Source organism: Diabrotica undecimpunctata, chromosome 7, assembly GCF_040954645.1.
Source record: "Diabrotica undecimpunctata isolate CICGRU chromosome 7, icDiaUnde3, whole genome shotgun sequence".
Lineage (NCBI taxonomy): Eukaryota > Metazoa > Arthropoda > Insecta > Coleoptera > Chrysomelidae > Diabrotica > Diabrotica undecimpunctata.
The window spans coordinates 110,858,172-110,881,635 of record NC_092809.1 but is presented as its reverse complement, the minus strand read 5'-3'; the positions used below and the strand labels follow the sequence as shown (position 1 = coordinate 110,881,635).

General features: G+C 32.2%; 1 protein-coding gene across 14 annotated transcripts in view; it reads right to left on the bottom strand.

The window, feature by feature from the left end:
- CAP (Cbl-associated protein) overlaps positions 1 to 23,464 on the bottom strand; it is a 573,660-nt gene that overhangs the window by 215,766 nt on the left and 334,430 nt on the right. For 12 of the 14 annotated variants that reach the window (XM_072537967.1, XM_072537966.1, XM_072537968.1 and 9 more), the window contains 2 exons: positions 15,242 to 18,841; positions 9,066 to 9,221 (listed from right to left, as the gene is read on the bottom strand). In XM_072537967.1, the coding sequence (XP_072394068.1) occupies positions 9,066 to 9,221; positions 15,242 to 18,841 (3,756 nt within the window). The remainder of the gene's footprint in view (positions 1 to 9,065; positions 9,222 to 15,241; positions 18,842 to 23,464) is intronic. The other 2 variants (XM_072537979.1, XM_072537973.1) reach the window with 2 other exon arrangements.

Sequence of the window (23,464 nt, the reverse complement as noted above, 5' to 3'; positions counted from 1 at the left end):
GAAGACATCTTTTGCGATAGCCGGGGTGCTATTATATTGCTGCATATATCAAGTACGTGCATTTGGTATATTTATTTGATATTTGTTTGGAGCTTTATCGCATTTGTGCCGCGATCGCGATTGAACGTTGTCAATTGGACATTTTGCATTTGTTTTGTTTTATGTACTATTTACTGTATTCTTATTTTTTTGTATTTTGTCATTACCGATTATACTTTGAATTGAGTTTATTAATATTTGTATTTACGTTTAATATAATTCATAGATGTTATGTTTGATTGCATTTTTTGTAACTTTATTAACAAGGTTTGTTCATTTTACCACGGATTAAGTATATTATTATATGTGCGCATATTTTTCACTCGTTAACGTCTAATATCAATTTATGCTTTATCTCTAATCATACTCAACCATAGCAATCGAAATCTTAAATTTTTTTGTTGTTAATGGGTTCTTAAAACCTATTCATCGACATCTTTGTTTTGGTTTGTAAATGGTTATCTTTTTGGTGTTGTTTCATATTAACTAATATTTAAGTTTATATCCTTCTTTAGTTATAATTGTAAATTGGGTTATGTATATTTATGTATAATTTCAGCTCTTTTTAAAATAGAGTTTTACACAGTACGCCGGCTTTCATTTCTTTTCTTTATTTGAATATACATACCCAATCCGAAAGGGCCAAATACCAGCGAGTTCTAGATTGAACAGAATATCATTCTCTCCCCATTCAGGATGACCCCAATTGTTATATTGAGGTCATCGTATGTGCAGAACGCAACAGGTAACTTATTCTCTATTTAGAGGTACTCGGACTAATGATAAATCTGTACAATTTAATTAGAATATAAAAAATTAGGGAAAGCTTTATACTAATATAATAAAAACCATGAGATATCAGCATTGGAATATTATTGTGTTTTTTAAGCAACAGAAGTATTAAATTTATATATATTGTGTCGTTTTTATTAAAAATTTGGCTAGATGAGTCAAATCTAAAGCAAGTTGCTTAAATATTCATAAATTTATGGATAGAATATTTCAATTACATAAATTAGTATTTTTTTATGAAATATTAGTATATTATTATGGAATTCTCAATAATGAAAAAAGATATATACATATTTATTTATTTAAAGAACCTATAAACATTATTATAACATCAGCCTAAATTTTTACAGAGTTTTTTCATATTTTACATGTACATGTATTAATACACTCTGTATAACTACATAGAGTTAGAGTTACTCATAATAAAAATGTCGTGTCATACATTTTTATCATACCCATGACAAATAACATTATGTTGTTAATATTCATTGATCGTATGGTTGAAATAAATTAAATAATTAGATATGATTAGCAATTATCCGTGATCTAAAACAATGGACGACTAAAATGTCGCTCCCGGTAGACAATAACTTAAGTTTAAACAACAGTTAAACAGGAAATTGTATATTTTCTTAATCGCTGCAGTAGTTTTAAACTTTTTATTTAATGACCGTTGTTTTCGAGATAGTTAAGTTGAAACTTCCACCTCTAATTAAACTATTTAAACTGTGTGCATTGGGAGATAATTTTAACAATAAACGTAAGAGAAAGTGTTGGTCACAATATTTATAAAACACGTCAGTTTACGGTCACGTAAATAATACTAGGATAAATTAATGGGAAGTTCTATATCAAGGACATACTCAAAAACCATAGGTAATTAAAACCCCTCAGAAACTAAAAAATATTAATCGATCGGATTAGTATTCGTGGCTAATTTATTATAAACTCATCATCTTTCGTCTCAGTACAACCCATAGTTATTTTTTGCCTATTGCAGGATCAATTTCCATTCTTCCCTATTATTTGCCTTTGTTTTCCAGTTTCGCACGCCTAATGTTCTTAGTTTTTCCTCAACTTGGTCTTTAAATCTTCTATCTAAATCTTTTAATCCATCTTCTGTATAATAGAGAAGTTCCCTAAATATTACAAAAACTATAGAAAACATCTACCAAAACAACAAAGTGTAAGTCAAAATAGATGGACAACTTACAGAACCTATACATATAGGCAGCGGAATAGGACAAGGGGATACATTGAGCCCCATGCTCTTCAAGTTAATCATAGATGAAATCATCAAAAGCGTTAACAAAGGAAGAGGATACAGAATGGGAAACAAAGAAATAAAAATATTCTGTTACGCAGACGACGCAATATTGATAGCCCAAGATAAGGATAGTCTGCAAAGACTGGTCCACACATTTAATATAAGTGCAAAAGAATTTAATATGACAATCTCATCTCAGAAAACTAATAGTAGTCAGCAAAGAACCAACCAGATGTAAAATAGAAATTTATGGCATCAGTATTGAGCAAGTAATAGAAATAAAATTCCTGGGAATTACACTGTTTAGCTATGGAGACCTGAAAAAAGAAGTGAGAGATAAAGTACAAAAAGCAAATAGACTGACAGGATGCCTTAATAACACTATTAAGGCATCCTGTCAGTCTACACATTAGTACTGAGATAAAGTCAAAAATTTAGAAAGCCAGTGTAAGGCAATAATGCATTATAAACAAAACCAGACACAGCAACAACGCAAAGGCTACTGGAAGCTGCAGAGATGAGAGTACTGAGAAGAACTACCGGAAATACGCTGAGAGATCGAAAGGAAAGTGAAGACATTAGAAGAATTGTAACGTACAGTGTATAAACGAATGGACACTAAATAGAAAAAAGAATGGAATAACCACATAAGCAGAATGGAGGAGACCCGTGTCGTCAAAATAGCAAGAGATAAGTTACCAATCGACAGAAGAAGTATCGGACGACCACGCAAAAGATGGAGTGACAACTTTCCATAAAGGTATTAATCCGCCAATAAACAAGCAGAATTGCTTATAAAGAAAAAGAAGAAGAAAAAGAAGAAGGTCTTAAATCTAATTCTGGGCGTACCTCTCCTCCTTTCATATGGTCTTTGTCTATATGTGTTTTGCAGATTAAAACTCAAACTTATAGCAACTGCATCATATTCCGTTCATCTATGCATCTTTTTCTATATGTATTTCTGATTTATCTTCAAATTATGTTAAGTACTCTACGCAGAGTTTGATATATCCTTCTGTTAATTTTTACAGTTAATTACAGTCTCTCTTATTTTGGACATTTTGTCTTGAACATATATTCAGATAATTCTTCTTCTTCCTCTTTATAAGCAATTCTGCTTGTTCATTGGAGGATTAATATTTCTGTGGAAGGTTGTCGCTCCATCTTTTGCGAGGTTGTCCGATACTTCTTCTGCCGATTGGTGACTCGTCTCTTGATATTTTGACGACCACTCTGCTTATGTGATAATTCCATTCTTTTTTCTATTAAGTGTCCATTCGTTTATACACTGTATGTTACATTTCTTCTAATGTCTTTACTTTCCTTTCGATCTCTCAGCGTATTTCCTGTAATTCATCTCAGTACTCTCATCTCTGCCGTTTTAAGTCGCCTTTGTGTTGTGGCTGTGTCAGGTCTTGTTTCTGAGGCATATGTCATTATTGGTCTTACACTGGCTTTATAAATTATTGGCTTCATCTAGGTGCTAATGTGTCTATTTTGCCATATAGTGTTATTAAGGCCTCTTGCCATTCTATTTGATTTTTGTACTTAATCTGTAACTTCTTTGTCCAGGTCTCCATAGCTGGACAGTGTAATTCCAAGGTATTTTATTTCCATTACTTGTTCAATACTGATGCCATCAATTTTTATTTTACATCTGGCTGTTTGTTTGCTGACTACTATTGAGACACGAGGGATATAACTTCCTTTAACTAATATTGGAAGGAAAAATAGAAGGAAAGCGTGGTCCTGAATTCTTTTACAACTTCCGAAGTATGTGTCTATTACGAAAACTTAACACACAATAGATATAAAATAATAGAGATAAAAAATACACCATTGACAATTTATACATTTGTACAAAACAAGAACTCTTTCAAACAAATAGAAATAACTCATAAAAATATTAAGTTAGTCGTCCTGGAAGTATACATGTCTGGGGAACTTCCAAAATGTGGACCTGCTGTAGCAGTCGAAAACTTTAATTTTTAACAAAATGTATAGATTCTAGTAGATTAAAGCTTATTCGAATTGCTTATATTAGTGCTATATAAAAAATAAAAAAGAAACTTTGATTGATATTTGATTCATACATAGCCTCCGTATGTAGGCTCTATGAAAGGGCTTTGAGACATAGAATAAAAAATAATTTGAAACGGGATTTCTTTGTCGTATGCGGGGTTCTAGCTGATCCCACATGCACTCTATTGGATTTAAATCGGGGCTAAATGATGGCCAATCCAATCTTTGTATTTGGACCTCATCAAGATAATTACTCAATATAGCAGTGGCATGTGGTCGAGCATTATCGTGCAATAACATAAATCTGTTATATCCAATGTAACCAACATATGGCAAAACATGAATGGTGCAGGATGTTTTGAACGTAAGAGTCACCAGTTACTTCCACAAATGCGGTGTATCCCTTCCAACTAATGCCTCCCAAAGCATTATGCCACCATCTCCAAAACTAACGGTTTGGGCAAAATTTCAGGTGGTGAATCGTTCTCCAACTCTTTTGTAGACGTGATTTCGACCATCTTGCTTCCATAATAGGATTCTAGTCTTATCGGTTAAAAAAATATTTTTCCAGTTGTCGATATTCCATTGAATATGTGTTCTTGCAAATTCTAAACGATGAGCTTTATGATTTTGGAGAAGACGTAGAGCTTTCGCAGGGCGTTTATTCTTTAAGTTTGCTTCTTTTAATATCCGTCTAACTACTTTTGAACTCACATTAACTTTCATTTAGTATCTCATTCCTGAGGTATTTCGATGTCAATTAGCGATTTCGTGTAGAATTAAGAACCAAAAAACGGTCATCAATTGTGTGACTGGGCATTCTTGACCAGGTCTTCGTACAAAATTTCCTGTCTCGTGTTACCTTTTTAAAGTATTTGAAACTGTAGATTGACTTCATCTAATATCGCACGACGCGATATCTTTTTGTGTATATCCTTACTCGTACAAAATTACAATATGTGTTGCTTTGGCTTCATCGCAGTGTGGAATTGGTGGCATACTTGTTTTAAACTTAGTTAAATCAAAACAATTTTGAATTAACCATAATAAATTAAACTAAAAACAACTAAATTCTATGGTTTTTCCTTTGCGTGAAGAAGGCTTTTATAATCAAATGCATGAATGCTAAACGCTGAATAAACGTCAAAATATTTGAAATCAATTGAGTACATTAGCCTACTACATAACTAACATCAGTAATCTAAAAGTATTTTAAAATAATAGTGACAACAAAAAAAAAATGGAAAATTCCAAAATATTCGATATTTTTGTCCATGAGTGTATAAAGGTGGCTAAAATTTCAACACAAAACACAAAATGTTCATGACTTACTCAAATTAGGATGCTTCATGATGGGTCTATAATATGCAACTATGATATTTCATTGTTAAAACAATGGATATGATGTATATAGTACACTGTTATTATTAGGTAAATCATGTGGTATATTTGATTGTACAGACAAATTAAAATCAGAATATTTTATTTTATTTTTTAAACAAAATTGACTAACCCAATTGACAGAAACACGACCAGCTTTGCAAAAGAAAAAAATATTCCAATTAAGCTTATATCGCCAATTTTGTTCATAACGCCCAAACGACCAGAGCTAGAAAAATGTTATTAACTCACAATCAGATAGCAATTTATGAATTTCTAACCTTAAAACAATCAGGAACTGACTTACTTTACTTTCCATGCATGTATCACTTTCCTTGTCTGCAAATAGCACTGTAATTTATGTCAAAATAATTTATGAAGTCATAATAAAAATTATTTAAAACTTATTTATTAATTATAGATAGTGCAGAGAATATCGTATGCATCGTCTGTAAACTAAACTATCTTAAAGTTCAGTTTTCTAGTATAATACGTAGGTAGTAATGAGGGGGTCCCAGATTTCGAGTATTAGTCAACAGAAGAAATGAAAGTGTAGATATGAAAAGAAGAATTCAAGCGGGAAGTACAGCGTTTTCCAGAAATAAAAAAATGCTTAGAGATAAGAAGATAAGCCGAAACACAAAAATGAAAATCTATATCAGAAAAATGCTGGGACCAAAGAGGGAAAATGAAGAGGATGCAAGACAATGGATGAATCACAAAATAAAAGAATGGATGGGTCAAGAGAACATAATTAGGGCAATAAAAGCACAAAGAATTAGATGGTATGGACACATAATGAAAATAGAGAAGAGCAATCCGTTAAGAGTTATAACAGAAAGGATACCACCAGATTAAAGAACCAGAGGCAGACCGAGAGATAGAGACACCAAGTAGAAGAAGACTTAAAGAGTATGGAAATTAGAAATATAGAAAGGATAATCAAAGAGAGAGAAGAATGAAGAAAAGTAGTGGAAATAGCGAGTCATACAATAAACTGTAAAACCAAACCAAGAATGTGATGATCCCCCACAGAAAAAGAATCTTCAAGTGAAAACAGCTTCAGCTTCTTCGGGAGCGTATAGCTTCTATACAGGGTGTTCCAAAAAGGTATGTCATAAATTAAATCACGCATTCCGGGGACAAAAATTAATTGATTGAATCCAACTTACCTTATTACAAAAGTGTACACAAAAAAAGGTACAGCCCTTTGAAGTGACAAAATAAAAATTGTTTTTTTGCATTATCTCCTAAACTACTTGACATTTTGTAATAAAAATAGACACGTTACTTTCTTGTTCTGAAAGCATTTTTTATACAAAAGAAAAAACAAAATCTAAGCGCACAGAAAAATTTTAAGGGGGGTGTGTAGCCCTAAATCCCCCCAAACTTTTGAGTACGTTTAAATCAAATGAATTTTGTGGCATCATTAGTTTAACACATTATTTTTAAAACTTTTTTGCCTCTTATCACTTTTTCACTAGTTTTTTCCTAGTTGGGCATAAAATTACAATTAGTTTCTACGGATACAATAATTACAAACAGTTTCATCAATAATAGTCAATAATTTGAAGCTATCATTTATTGTGTGAATAAGATTAATATTAAAAATTTTGATATTACAATGGCCTACACATTTCAGGAAATGGCAGATATGCATTTAACTTTGGGTAAGTTGGATCAGATTCAATTATGATTTCAATATACTATCGAGAATATCGTAGGTTAAGGAAATAGTGCAGCAGCCGCAAGACGTTATGCAGTAAAATACCCCAATCGAAATACATCCGATAGACGATTATTTCTGACCATTGATCGTCGTTTACGGGAAACGGGTACATTCCAACCGCAAGTTGCTGGCAATAGTGGTCGTCCAATAATGGATGCAACTGATGAAGACATTTTAGAAATCATTGAAGAAGTCCCTGGAACAAGTGCAAGGGTAATAGCTACTCAACTAAATGTTCCTCACGTAAGGGTTTGGAGGCGTTTGAAGGATCAGCTGCTTAAACCCTAACACTCAACAACGGTTCAAGAGTTATTGGGTTGAAGATTATCCTAAAAGGATTGGATTTTGCGATTGGTTGCTAATGGAAAACACTCGAAATGTTAATTTTATTAGAAATATTTTGTTTACCGACGTAAGTAGAAATGGAATAACAAACCATCATAACGAGCACATTTGGGCCGACGAAAATCCTCACGCCAAAACAACCACTCATCACCAAAGGACTTTCAAAGTTAATGTTTGGGCAGGAATTGTGGATAACAATCTAATAGGCCCAGTATTTCTTCCCAACAATTTAAAAGGTGATAATAATTTGCAGTTCTTGGCAAACGATTTACAAGAGTATTTGAAAGAAGTGAATATTGCAATAAGGCAAAATATGTGGTTTCTATAAGATGGCGCTCCACCGCATTACAGTAATGAAGACCGGGAATATCTTTGCAGGCAGTATCCTGGTCGGTGGATTGAAAGGGGTGGTGACGCACCTATTTCTTGGCCACCCAGAAGTCCAGGTCTTAAGACTCTTAATAATTGAAGCTGCAAATCAATTTCGTCAGAAAAATATGATTTTTCAGCGCATTCGGTTTTCCTTATTAAAACGATACCGAATGTGTATTGAAGAAAATGGGGGTCATTTTGAACATTTATTGTAATATCATATTTATAGAGGTTATAGGCATTTTTGTACTTGTTAATTCATTTAAGGAATTTATTTAGTTGCACATAATTTTTTAAAGGTTAATGAAAAGGGCCGTAACTCAATAAAAACTGTTTTTTGAAAAAAGTGATAATAGGCAAAAAAATTTTAAAAATAATATGTTAAACTAATGAGGCCACAAAATTCATTTGATTTGAACGTACTCAAAAGTTTGAGGGGATTTAGGGCTGCACACCCCCCTTAAAATTTTTCTGTGCGCTTAGATTTTGTTGTTTCTTTTGTATGAAAAATGCTTTCAGAACAAGAAAGTAACGTGTCCCTTTTTATTACAAAATGTCAAGTAGTTCAGGAGATAATGCAAAAAACAATTTTTATTTTGTAACTTCAAAGGGCTGTAACTTATTTTGTGTACACTTTTGTACTAAGATAAGTTCTAAAGTTGATTCAATCAATTTATTTTTGTCCCCGGAATGCGTGATTTAATTTATGGCCTACCTTTTTGAAACTCCCTGTACATATAATGAGAGGGTACCGTTGACATGAAACTTTTTTTTGTGTACATCTGTCGTTGGGCGGTGAAAATGTGTTGTGCCAATTACCTCGAAAACTATTTATTTTAGGGAAAAATTTTATAGTTAAAAGGTGAACTAAAATTAATTTTTCTAAAAGATAAACAGATTACAAAATTCGGATCTTGCCTTTGTTGCGAATAAAGTGGGATGCACAAAGACCGGTTTTTAAAAAAAAATTATAACTACAGCAAATACACTATCAGTAATGATATTGTTGATAACTGTGCCAAAGAAGGAACTATTGTTCCTTTTCTTGGACCAGGGCAACTCTGCATCTCATTTAGAATTTTAATTTGTCTGTACAAAATTTAAGCATCACCAACAAACCTGTTTGTAATAAGAAACCTTTAGCTAGACTAAGGGAATCGTCAATTTCATGCAATAAGCTAGATTTGAATTGGCCTCTATTTTTGCTAAGTGCTCTATTAACTCTTCTTGCTTGTTTATAATCGTTTCTTTTGTTAACATTTTTTTTCTTATCACCTATATAGTTAAAATAAAATGTACTAGTTTTTCGATTTATTAAAAGAAAAATAAAATATGTATAAAAAATGCAGTTAGATTATCTTCTAAATATTATAATAAGCGTTTTATAAACTATAATATACAGGTTTAATTTTTAAATTCAATTAAATATCATCAATAAGAGTTGTTTAAAATATATGTTGCAAAAGCATTGAAAGAGTAGAAACGAAAATGCAGAGCCATGGGCGTAGACCTTGGAGAGATTTGCTTGTATACATTGCAGTTTGCTGATGACCAGGTTGTTATAGCAAACGATAAAGATGATCTGGAGTACATGGCAAGGAAATTACAAGAAGAATATGGAAAGTAGGGACTAGAAATTAATACAGAAAAAACAAAATACCTACCAGTAGGTACCGAACTATCGAACATCACATTAGAAAATAACGAAATCATCATGCCCCGCGACCATTACACATACCTAGGAATCGTTTTTGACATAACGGGGAAATATGATGAAGAAATAAAGAGAAGAATAACACAATCCAGAAAAACAATAGGTTGTCTAAACAGCGTACTGTAGAGTCATGAAATAGGAAAAAGAAGAAAACACAATATCTACGAATCTCTTATTAAAAGCAGTCTATTGTACGGAGCGGAAACTTGGCGAATAACCGAAAACCACAGAAGAAAATTGGAGGCAGTAGAAATGGACGCTTTTAGAAGATCAGTAGGAGTGTCACGCAGAGAGAGAATACGTAATAATAAGATAAGACAGCGAATGGGGGTTGACGGCTCTCTAACAACAGACATAGAAATAAAACAGCTGATATGGTACGGACACGTCCAGAGGATGAATAACTCAAGACTCCCAAAAATAATTATGCAATGTATACCACCAAACCGCAGAAAGAGAGGAAGACCCAAGAGATCTTGGAGAGAGGGAGTAACGAAGGCGATGAGCGCAAGAGATCTTAGAGAGGGCCAATGGGATGATAGAGTGTCATGGAAATTAGGCATCGGACAACGTCGCAAGACGTTTTAAAACCGATTGATATATACAATGAGAGTTGTTTGTTGTCATTTTTTGCATATATCCCACATACTGTGCCTAATAAAGTAAGATTGCGAATAATATAGTAATGAAGATGTGTTTCACGATTAAGCCTCATAACTAATTTTATAGTATTTTATTCTAGCCAGGAGAATTATAATAGGAAATATTTGGTACTCGACTAAATCAATATATATATATATATATATATATATATATATATATATATATATATATATATATATATATATATATATATATATATAAAAGGGGGTTGATATTATATATATATATATATATATCCTCAATATATATATATATATATATATATATATATATATATATATATATATATTGAAAAATAGCAAGAGAATAAAATTGCTCAAAAACAATAATTACCTATCGCACGAAATTAAAATAATAACTTACAAAATATCAATGATACGTTGTTTTCCGGGCTTATGAGCCAGTAAGCAATTAATCCAGTGGACTAGGTGTATTTAGTCAATGTTTATATATATATGTACCTAATGTATAAGAGCGTAACAGCAATAATCGATAAATCAAAGGAATATAATATCTCGTTGTAAATCTGCTTTATAGATTACAACGTTGCCAGTCGATCGACAAAGTCAATCACTAAAATTGTTTGACATACTTGCAAATAAATTCCATCCTGAATAAGGTGCGGGCAAGGATGTGTACTGTATCCATAACTAGTTAATATATACTTAGAACACTGTTAGGAGAGTGTTCGAAGGATGTGAAAAGAGAATCTCAATAAATGGCAAAAAATTAAACAATCTGTATTTCACGCACAACATAACTGTTCTTACGAATAGCCGAAGACTTGATTGATCTCGTAAGAATGTGACCACCTACGTAAACAAAGCAAACAGTAAAGATTGGTTTGATACGGAATATAAATGGGAATTAGAAGCTAGAAGAAAAACTAAAATACAAATGAATGTACTGAATACGACAGAAATGAGGAAGAGATATGAAGCAACAAAGAAAAAAGCAAAACAGACCTGCAAAAAAAGAAACGAGAATACTGGAAAATAAAAATTATAACATATGGAAAATCATATGATTAACAAAGAGATTAAGAATTTTTATCTTTTAAGAAAACTAGAGAGGTGAGCAGAATACTTTGAGGAACTGCTCAACCTAGAGGAAAATATCAATGAAATACAATCACAAACCGGATTGAAGCAAAACAACAATAAGACTGCAATAAACGAACCATTAGATGAGAAGATAGAGCAAATAATAAAGCAGCTATAGAATAATAACCATCCAGCAGAAAACGGTATCACAGCAGAAATATTCAAGGAAGTTGGACAGTTGTTAGTCAAACGACTACACAACCTAACAAAACGAATTTGGAAAAATGAGCAATTGTCACAAGGCTGAAAAAATGCATCCATATGCCCGGTCCATAAAAAGGGAGATAAAAGCCTATGCCAAAACAACTACGGCAAAATCTAGGTTTACACATTGTGTTTATAGACTTTCAACAGTCGTATGACTCAATCGATAGAGAAATAATATATTAAGCGATGGATATGTTAAAAATATCTACCAAACTTATTATGTTAGTGAAAATGACCTTTAACATTAAATAAAGTGTTTCTGGAAAGAAGTCTATCAGAGGTTTTTACGGTAACGAAAGGATTAAGACAAGGAGATCCACTATCCACAACTTTATTTAACCTTATCCTAGAAACTATCCTACCACAGTGGTGTAGAGACTGAGTTATCGCTTTTGCATACAATATATATATATATATATATATATATATATATATATATATATATATATATATATATATATATAAAGTAGTTAGGTATTATTGACTGACACGTTATGTAAAATAAAGTTTTATTTTGAGGTTGCAGTCATTAATAGGGCAGGAAAGTAAAACTCTTTGTTCTTTAATCAAGCTTTCGCAAAATTTATTTGCTTCTTCAGGATATGCTAAAATATGGTAACAGTAAATACAACGAAATTAGAACTAAATAGCATTGTATAAAACTAGTAAAAAAAAAACTTACAACATGAGGTTAATCCATTAAATTTTCAAATTTGCAAAACATTAAAACTTAACTTATTTTAAAAATTATACAGTTATGTAAGTACAATATTCCAATTTAATTTAATTTTGTAAAAATTCATTTTGACATTGATTGTTTGATTTATGTCAGAAAGACACTCGTTTCTGTTTATTATATTTTTTGTTGTTGATAACTAGCTCTTGATTGTTATTATGTAATACATAATAACAATCAAGAGCTATTTATCAACAACAAAAAATATAATAAACAGAAACGAGTGTCTTTCTGACATAAATCAAACAATCAATGTCAAAATGAATTTTTACAAAATTAAATTAAATTGGAATATTGTACTTACATAACTGTATAATTTTTAAAATAAGTTAAGTTTTAATGTTTTGCAAATTTGAAAATTTAATGGATTAACCTCATGTTGTAAGTTTTTTTTTTACTAGTTTTATACAATGCTATTTAGTTCTAATTTCGTTGTATTTACTGTTACCATATTTTAGCATATCCTGAAGAAGCAAATAAATTTTGCGAGAGCTTGATTAAAGAACAAAGAGTTTTACTTTCCTGCCCTATTAATGACTGCAACCTCAAAATAAAACTTTATATTATATATATATATATATATATATATATATATATATATATATATATATATATATATATATATATATATATATATATATATATATATATGTATATATATATATATATATATATATATATATATATGATTGCGAGATCAAAATCAAAACTAATAAGAATATTAAAAAAAATGAAGAGAATATTGAAAAGGTTTGGACTGTGCAGTGTGCATAAGCTAAAATAGAAGAAAATACTTTGAAATGAGAGCAAAGAAAATGGAGTCCGAAGATAATAATATTGTTTTGAAGAAAAAGTGGATCAAGTTTAATACCTCGGAGGGACGATTACAAATAAAGGTGAAGAAAATACTGAAATAGAAAAAAGACATACTAAAGAATGTAAAGCTATAGGAGCACTAAACAAAAGAATAGAATGTTGCAGCGAAATTTGGGAATTAAGTTAGAAAAATACACAGAAATTGGAACAATGGGAAGGAAAGATACTACGCAAGATACATGGAAGGGCAAAGGACAATGACGGCGTATGGAAAAGATGAACAAAGAAGGAAGTAGTGAAGCTATACAATCAATCAAGCATAATACAAAAAGTAAAAGTACAAAGAGTACGTTGGATGGGACATGTTTATAGGATGCTCACAAACAGACATGCAAAAAAAGCATTACCAGGAGGAGCAGGCGAAAAGCGCAGAAGAGGAAGAACAAAAAAAGTGGTTAAAAGTGGTGAAAAGACGAAAAGTAGAAATAAGTGGAAAAAATAGTGAAGAAAATTAAAGCCCTAAATAAAGTCTCTAGATCTACAGATCTGTTATATACAGGGTGAGTTTTTAGTGCAACATCGGTCGATAATTCCATTGTGGTAGATAATATCCAAAAAACTGTAGGCAACGATATTCTTCATACTTGGAAAATATGAGGAATTCTACAGGGTGAATAATAACTACGTGGTATAGCAAAGATACACGTTTTTAAATGGGACACCCTATATATTTTTTCATATTTATATTCCTCTCATAATTCTTGTTCTTATAATATTGGGCTTTGCCGGGCAATAAAATACAGGGTGATCCATTTAAAAAAATTGAGAAAATTGTAATTTCGTGTTGTAGTTCACCCTGTATACAAATTTAAGTCAATGATTTCAATTAAACTTAATTTAAAAACTACAATATATTGTTTAACTTATTATATGAAATAAATAATTGATTATGCATTACTTCTTTATATACATGGTGTTGATTTCATAGGGATTTCGAAATAAAAATGGTCACAACTTGTTAACTACTCTGTGTAGTAATGCAAAACCCAATACTATAAGAACAAAAATTATGAGAAGAATACAAATTTGAAAAAATATATAGAGTGTTCCATTTAAAAAATTGTATGCTTGCTATACCACGTAGTTAAGAATCACTCTATAGAATTCCACATATATTGCAAGTGTGAAGAATATCATCGCCTACATGTTTTCTAAATAAGTTTTTTGGAGATTCCATATCATAATGGAATTATCGACTGATGTCGAACGAAAAACTCACCCTGTGTATGGTAAACAGATTAAATATACAAATCGTTAAATAAAACTAAATTTTCAAAAAAATAAAATGAACAAGATGATGACACCCTAAATTTTTGCAAAAGTGAAGATAGTACACGTTTTTAAACTAAAGAAATTGAATAAATTAATGTAGAAATTTATATGAAATAAAGTACAAAAGAGACCACAGAGAAAATCTGAAATATTGCAACAGACCATATAGAAAATAAAATGTAGATTAAACTACAAACCTTAAAATTTAGTAATTATTTATGAGTAAGGAAGAACACATTAAAAATATAATAACAAATATAAAAATAGTTTCACATAAATTTTTTAAACTGTTTTTAAACTGAATTAAAAATATTACCAATTAAAAACATTGATTAAAACAGATCAATTTAATACAACATTATTTTGAAATAATCAACATTTTATAAATATCCCCATTAAAACTGGGTAATAAAATATTCAAACATTTATTGGGTAATATTATTTCGCGGTATTACGTCATTTTCGAGCACCCGATTGTATAATATCCTCGAAGCAGTAACAGTCTCCGGTGTTAGGTAGTCATATAACCCGATTTAAATATAAATTTAGCTTAACTTAGAACACTGCAGATCTAAAGCTTGCGTCAATGTTAAAAAAACATCACAAAGTACACAAGCACATGTTCGATGCCGATAAAATACAAACGCAGATTTATTCATTCACAAGTTTATCATTAGTACAAAACAAAATCAACACAATTAGTCAAAACAACAGATTAACTTACCGTCTGGTCCCACGAACTCCTGCAAATGTTTGGGTAGTTCTTTGGCCTCCTTTAACTTTTCACCGTCCATTACCAAAACAGGTGGGTCATCATCTTCTTTCGTGCTGCTTTCTTTTTCTGTTTCTTCACTTTTTCGGTTTTCCAGTACACCTTCTTGCTGCTTTTGTTTCACTTTATTCATAAATTCGTCTTCGATTTGTACCGGATGAATTATTTCCTTGGCTATAGCCTTTTGATCCTCCTCGTGTACGTCCTTGGACGACGTGACCTTAATAATTTTATGTTGTTTACGTTCTTCACGCTCGGCAAACTTATCCATATACTCTTCGTACATTTGTTGACGAAAATATTCGGTCGGAATGAGAGGCATAGACACTGGTCTTTTTTTAGACTCGGCGAAATCGCCCTTGCGAGAAAAATTATAGTCTTCCGCGTGAAATTGTTTCGAGGGTGCCATATCGGCATTCATTTTTCTCTTTTCCTCCTCGAGGGCTTCTAATTGCCGTTGAATTTCTCGCTCTTTCTCTTGAATATAAATCATTTGCTTTTCGTAAATATCGTGAGGTAACGACGTACGTCTTATAGGCGCCGCAGGTGTATTGAAATACTTTCTTAAGTTATTTTCGGGAATATCTGGAACGGTGGTCAAGTTGCTTTCACTCATACTTTTGTTTCGAGCTAAATTAAGCCATTCGCTTAAATCTTTAGCGTTCAGACGCGCTTTATTCGTATCGCGCGGTATTGTACCCATGCGATTAGCTTTTGGTTCTTTGTCAATAAAAAATATGTAATCTTTATCATCGGTTATCGTTGAAGGTTCTTCTCTTATTATAGATAACAATCTACTGGAGGTCTCCGGTACGTTACTTGTGACAGTGACTTTTTCTTGAGATTCTATTCTTACATCTTCGTGGCAGCTTCTTCTGTTTATGAATTTTTCGTGTAGTTCTAGTAACTTTCCTGCTTCATCGGGAATCTGTTTAGATTTTTCAAGTTGATCCTTTTGTTTAGGCGATAAACACATTAAAACTTTTGGATCTTTGTCAGTGGGTAGTGCAACCCAATCTTTTATTATTGGAATATTTACCTCTTTCTTTGACATGGTTACCTCCTTTTTTATTTCATTATCTTTAATATTAATATTCTCCCTTGTGATTGGTATTAGAAATTCTTTATTTGGACAATTAGGTACTTCTGTTTTAATTGGTATATTTACTTCATGTTTTTTTGACCTATCTGGTTGACATTTTTGTTCAATTTGCACAGGAATTATTCTTTCTTTGGCCACGTTGCTGTTTTGATCTTTCGCGTCTTGCTTTTCATTTGCCTCAATCCTTATTGGAATTGTTCTTCCACGTACTTTTTCAATATGTATAGGAATATTAAATTCTCGAGATGTAGAATCAACTTTTGAAGTTTCCTTAATGGAAGATGTTTCTATCTGAATTGGTATTATTCTCTCCATAGAAGTAGATAACATTGAATTTTTTATTTCAACGTCATTTTCTGGTACTTCTTGTTTATTAAGTTCATTAAGTGCATTATGGCTACTTTTCAGATTATTTTTGAGGTTTTCTTGAGTTTCATTTACAGAGCTGTTGATAGAAATGATATCCGCAGGCTGCAGTTTTTTGGAGGGTAAATGGACTGAAAGGTTATAAGAAAGAATATTATTGTTTGTATGTGCTTTGTCAACAAACGGTGCTAAGTTAGGAACTAATTTAGGTAACACAGTGCTAGGAAGGGATCTGGTGTAGGATTCTATATATTTGGACACGTCAGCCAGTTCTTCTAACATTTCTTTTCCAAAGGGAAATGCTAGTAGAAATTTCAAACATATTTCCCTAAGAGTTAATGCTTGGTAGTAGGTAGTTTCTTCATTTTTTGCTAGTGACAGAACGTCAGTCATTGAGGACACTGATGGATTATATTTAGCTGTACACTGAGAACTTTCTCGGCTTGAGCTTCCACTTCTGGAAGAGGACCTAGATCTTGAAGGAGGAGGTGGACTTATGCTGTTGGTATAAATAGTTTCTGCATTTGGATCAATTTCAAGAGTTGTTAAATATTTTGTGGTATCATCTCTCTCTATTTCTCTTACTAAAATGTGTTCTTTTTTATTGTGAGTATCACCAGTGTGATGATCTACTTTGGATGAAAGGTTAATAACTGTTGCGAATGGTTCAGGTTTGGAGTCTGCCTTATTTTGGTTTACACCATGGTATATTTCAATATTAGTTTTTGTTTCTTTTGGAGATACATTTTCAGGGGTCGGTGGAGGTGTTAATTGGGAGAAGGAGTCTATAGTTACAGTGTCTTTGGTGTCGTCGAAACTTTTATTGCTTTTAATAGTAAAGCAACACTTTGAGGATAATTCAGTCTTGAAGTTTTCATTCCCTTTATTAAAATTTTCAACAGAAAAATCCAGTGCATTGTTGTTTTTTATAGTATGTACTTCCTCGTGATTATTTAAAACTTGAGCATCGACATTCACCAATGTTTTTTCACTTAAATCTTCATTGCTACTATTTCTGTCTGAACCAACGACGTAACTATCGCTACTTGCACTATCCACTTCATCGGTAGAATCTGTTTCAGACGAAGTTAGGTAAACGACCTCAACATCTGGCGTTATACCTTTTTCAGTTGTAATTGTTGTACTACAAATGGCTTCCGACTTCGTGGGAATTTCAAGCAATTTTGTATCCACTAATACTGCAGGTGCTTGTTCTATAGGGGGAAGATATTTTTTTCGTTCGCGATTGGGTCGGGGAGGAATTTTGGGAGGTACAGGAGGGAGGTCTTGTTCTGGGGTTCCTTTCCTAAGAATACGAGTTTTGTTTGTCTGTTCTCTGTCACTGTCACGATCACTAGATTCTTCACTAATTACATCTAAATATCGAGGATTTTGGTACATAGGTAAAAAATATTGGTCTAATTCGGCTTTTTTTCTAGCTTTTCGTAGTTTAATACTTTCTATTGAGTTCTTTTCGTATACTTTATTCGCGGCTTCTTCTGGACCGTTTACTAAATTAAGACTTCCGAGAAAGTCGCGCAAACTTTTTTCTTCTTCGGGGGACAGCAAAGTTATTTGTTCACTACTGCATACTTCGAGAGGTAGGGTGAAGGTACTTAAAGAACCATGAAGGGGAGGTGGAATATCTAAAGTAGCCGTTTCTTCCCACTCAACTTCACTTTCAGATGCTTCTGAAACTATTGCTTGACTTTCTCTTTCTTCTGTTTCACTTAGTTCAGACACCTCTTGAATTTTTACCATATCATCATCGTCTAAACTTCGGCTTTTGACTGGTTTTACATTAGACTTTTTACCGTTATTCATTTTTGAAAGTTCACCGGGAGATTGTACGATATAGTCTTCTTTAATATTTTTAATCTCATTAATAACATTGTCGTATTTTTCGGTTTCGACGCTAGTTATAGTATTTTGTGTATTATCTTGCGTAGATTCGATATTCTTTCGATGATTTTTTCGGCGTTGTCTTCGTCGCTTTGATCTTGAACTGCTCTGGTTATCGTTCATATTATCTATTACGTGTTGTTTATCTATGTTGTCTTGGCCTGGAGTACAGCTACATATGCCTATATGGGTGAATTTCAAGTTCAAAAACAGGATGTTTGGATTTGTAAGGTAAATACCGATAAGGAAAGTGTGAAGCAAGAAGGCAGTAGATACTTTCGAGAGGTGTTTCTTGTTTTTGTTTGGTGGTATTTTTAACAGGTAATTATTTTTGTAATGGAGTCTCGTTATATTTACCCCTGTAATAATTTACTAAAATACTTATACAGGGTTAGCAGTACTTGGAAATAAGAGATAAATTATAAAGAGAATTTATTGAAAAATATAATAAAACTCTATACAACATTTTTCTTATACTATCAAAATCCATATAACTATTTCGTAGTAATTTTGTGTAATTTTTAAAATTTATCTATTGTGACACGTTGCATTTTTGTTCGATACTCTAATAATGCCACGAGTTAAAAAAAAAGTTTTTATCTGTTTGCTATTTGGAACTATACTTCTTTACAATATTGTGATTTTTCATAGATGAAATTAACCTTATAGTAAACGCAGCTTGTCTAGGAGACCGGTGGGAGTCAATGACGGTCAATTCTAAAGCTAATCGGAAACTTTCATGCTTCTCGGCTCTATACCTTCTTTTGATAGGTACATTTATCGACTGTGTTACTGTATATCATTGCAGTGTTGAAGCTCGGACTGTAAGTTTGTAATTTGTAAAACAGGTGCAGTGGACCGTGTGCGTCTAGAGAAGTAATAGAATTTTGTGACTTGTAAGTAATTGTTTTATAATAAAACTTTATTTTTTAGATATTATGGATTATGAAAAAGAGCAAAAAAGATTGTTAGCTTTTTTTGAAGAAGTTTCGAAGAGTGATGAGTATGATGATGAAGATGAATCGGAAGAAGAAGATCATGTAGAAGAAAACTTGGAGGGAAATGATACGGAACAGGAAAATGAGGAATTAGATAATGAGACAGATTTTGCCATTAGTCCATATTTTTTGGACAAAGATAATAAAACAATATCGCCCCTAAGAACGTCAGAACTCGAAGTGAAAATATTGTTCTGCAGCTTCCGGGTTTAAAACAATGTGTCAGAGAGAAAACCGATATTTTAGATATCTGGAACAATCTATTTTAAACTGATATCATGCAAATAATTGTTGATGGGACCAATACAAAAATAAAAGCACAAAAGCAGAAGTTCTTTTGCAATCGAGATATATACCCAACAAACATTGATGAAATTCGTGCCCTTTTAGGTCTCTTATATCTTGCAGGTGTAAGAAAGGTAAGTCATCTTAATACAACAGACTTGTGGAAAACGGATGGCACTGGTATAGAGGTTTTCCGACTGACAATAAACATCACGAGATTCATAAATTATCTAAGGTACATGCGAACTGATGATATCAATACAAGGCATAATAGACTTAGTTTGGATAAATTGGCGCAAATAAGAGATCTTATTACCAAGTGGAAGGAAAATCAGAAAAAATGTTTTTCTCACTCGTAACGCGTAACCGTAGATGAAAACTTTTAGAGGACGGTGCTCGTTCCGTGAGTACATACCAAGCAAATCCAATAGATACGGTATAAAAGTATTTGCACTGGCTGATGCGAAGTTATTTTATACCAGTAACATGGAAGTACACGTTGGCAAAAACCAAGTGGGTGGTCCATACTATCTAGACACTAGCACTAAGGCAGTGGCGGAACGGGCCTGTTAGACCTCTTAGATCTACGGATCTAAGAGAAAGGTTACCACCGACAATTGTTACACCAGCGTTGATCTTGGTATAAGCTTGAAAGAAAATGGTTTAACTCTCTTAGGAATAATAAAAGTAAATAGAAGATAAATTCCTGCATATTTCTCTAACAATCAAGGATGACCTATTGGCTCTAGTACATTTGGATTTGGTTCAAGATGAACACTAGTGTCATATAAACCAAAAAAAAAACGTTCTGTTATATTCTACTATGCACCATGGGGACGACGTTGATCCTGTAACTGGAAAACCAGAAATCATATAAGAATATAACAGCACAGAAAGCGGTGTTGATACCGTAGATAAATTATGCGCACAATATGATGTGGCACGTTGTAGTAGAAGATGGCCTATGGTTGTTTTGTATAACCTTTTAAATGTTACAGCAATAAATTCTTTTGTTATTTACAATTGTAACATTCAAAATTCCACAAAGACCCGACGAGAAGTCTTGACAAATTTAGCATTTAGCCTTATGTACAACCACCAGTAGAATCGAAGCCAAAATGTATATATACCCAAAACAATAAGGATTCGACTAAAGGAGATCTGTCATTTGGATGAAGATGTCGTGCCAGTTCAAGGAACTCCGGGAGCAATTGGGAGGTCTGGATGAAAAAAAAAACGAAATATTTTTGTTTGATTTGTAGAAAGCCTCTTTGTTTAGAAGATGTAAATCCAATTTGCAATCACTGTGACAATATTCCGGCTTAATTTTATTATGTTTTTTGCCATCTCCTCTATTTTTTATGATAAGTCTTAGTGAAATAATGTTTTATTTTTGTTTAAGATAGTTCTTGAAAACTGATATTATATGTTGTAATTTTAAATTAATTGTAATTTGTTTAGTAAAAAAGAGAATAAATCAAAGTATTGCAAAAATTGTGGACAATTTTTTGTGCTACGTCAATAAACATTTTAAATAGACAAAATATGTCAATAATAATAATAAATAATGTTAAAAAAAAACTAGAAACAATAGATTATTTTAGTGAAGTTTAAACAAAATGCATCCAGGGGACTATTTTTATGACCGGTGTAGTAGACCGTGTGCGACTACTGATTATGACAAAATTAAACTACGTCTACTGAAAGGTTAAGAGTTGTCTACAATATTCTACAACTATAATGCTCTAAATATAAACGGGTCTTTAAAGCGTGAAAATGTGGACACTTAAAAAGTAAATCAAAATGGATTATCCATCTGTTAAAGAAGAATCATAAAAATATCATGGATAAAAATAGTGTCAAACATGAAAGTAATTATCAAGACGGGAAATGAACCATGAATAAGATTTACCGTCAAAAGAGGATAATTTGGATTACTTTGAGAAGTGCTTAGGAGATTTGATGACTCAAAAACACGTACAATATTACAAACTTATTACGGAAGACAAAATTCGTACAATTTTGTAACATTTTGGACCGTTTTTGATTTTTTGTTATTTCTTTTCTTCAGTCTTGTGAAATTTCTTGTTTATAAATGACAATGACCAATCAGTTTTTGTTACGATCTTTATTAGCAGGTTTTTTCCTTAAATGCATTTGTTGGAGCAGGTGTTTTGGGCTCTATCATATTTATAGTGATTTGATTTTTAAATCTGATCTTTAAATTCTTTTACGTCTTTTAGTTATTAACTAACGAAGGTTAACAAAACGATGATAGTAAAAGGGAAGGGAATAATAATAATATTTAGAAAAAAGTAAATTTGACATTATTTGAATCTTTTAAAAACAAATTTCATAATTTGTTTTACAGATGATGGTTATCGAACTTTTGCGTAAGGAAATCTGAAGGAAGGGATGAATGCACTATCTTATCTTTCTTAAACTGTGTATTGAGGTCCACACTATGACATGTACTTGTCTACTAAGGAAGAAACATAAGAAATATGCCAGCATAACCGAAAAAGTATAATCCTGTCAAATAGATGATATAAAGGAAAAAAAAATGATATGGAACTGAAGGAATGAAACTCACGATAACAAACGGGGCAATACGAAAAAATGGATACAAATAGGCGACTGAGTCTGACCCCGATTTATTAATATACATATCATGGTCTGAAAAGATCCAGAGGAATAATATATGATACGGTTTGTTCTTTGTAACATATTTTCGGTGTTTTCCGTGTTTATAACATAAAGAACTATTATACTCAAAACTTAAAATTCTAGGTTTATCTGGCTATTAAAGTTAGCAGTGTAAATATTTGAAAGAGTACGTCGTTAAAAAGGTTTTATTGTGTTTGGTTTTTATTGGGTCACGAGATCGTATAATATAGTTACTTTTAAGTTCCGCCTTGAAGGTTAGGATTTACAAATAAATTAAGGTGTTGAAAAAAATCATTCATGTGCATAAAACAATCACAATAATTATTACAGATTGATAACGAAATTATCTTTTTTTTAATAATAAATTTAATAAAAGAAAGATTGGACTTAAAATGCCATGAAGTTTATACCCATCATATAAATCAAGACAATTAAAGTGATAACAGAAATAAAAGATTAGGAGAAACCAGTGTCAAGTTCATGTTGAGGGCAAAAAGGGTTCTGCATCAAATTCTTTAATTTCAAGTAATTTAAGTAATTGGCGGCCTACGGCAGCCTTGTGGGCCATGACTGGATGTTTTCCGCTGCATGTGTTGGCAGTAGAAAGATAAGAGCTATATGAGAGGAAAGACCTAGACATTATTATGGCCGAGAGAAGACAAGAAAGGGAAAGGTCAATTGAAACATGACAAGAAGAATGGAGCAACATGGAAAATGTGGCACTGTGGATAAAGATGCTGGTCCCGAACATAAGAGATTGGGTGGACTGCGATCACAGTGGACTGGATTATCTACTAACGCAGGTCCTCACAGGACATGGGTGTTTTAGGGCCTACCTCTCTAGGTTAGATGCTG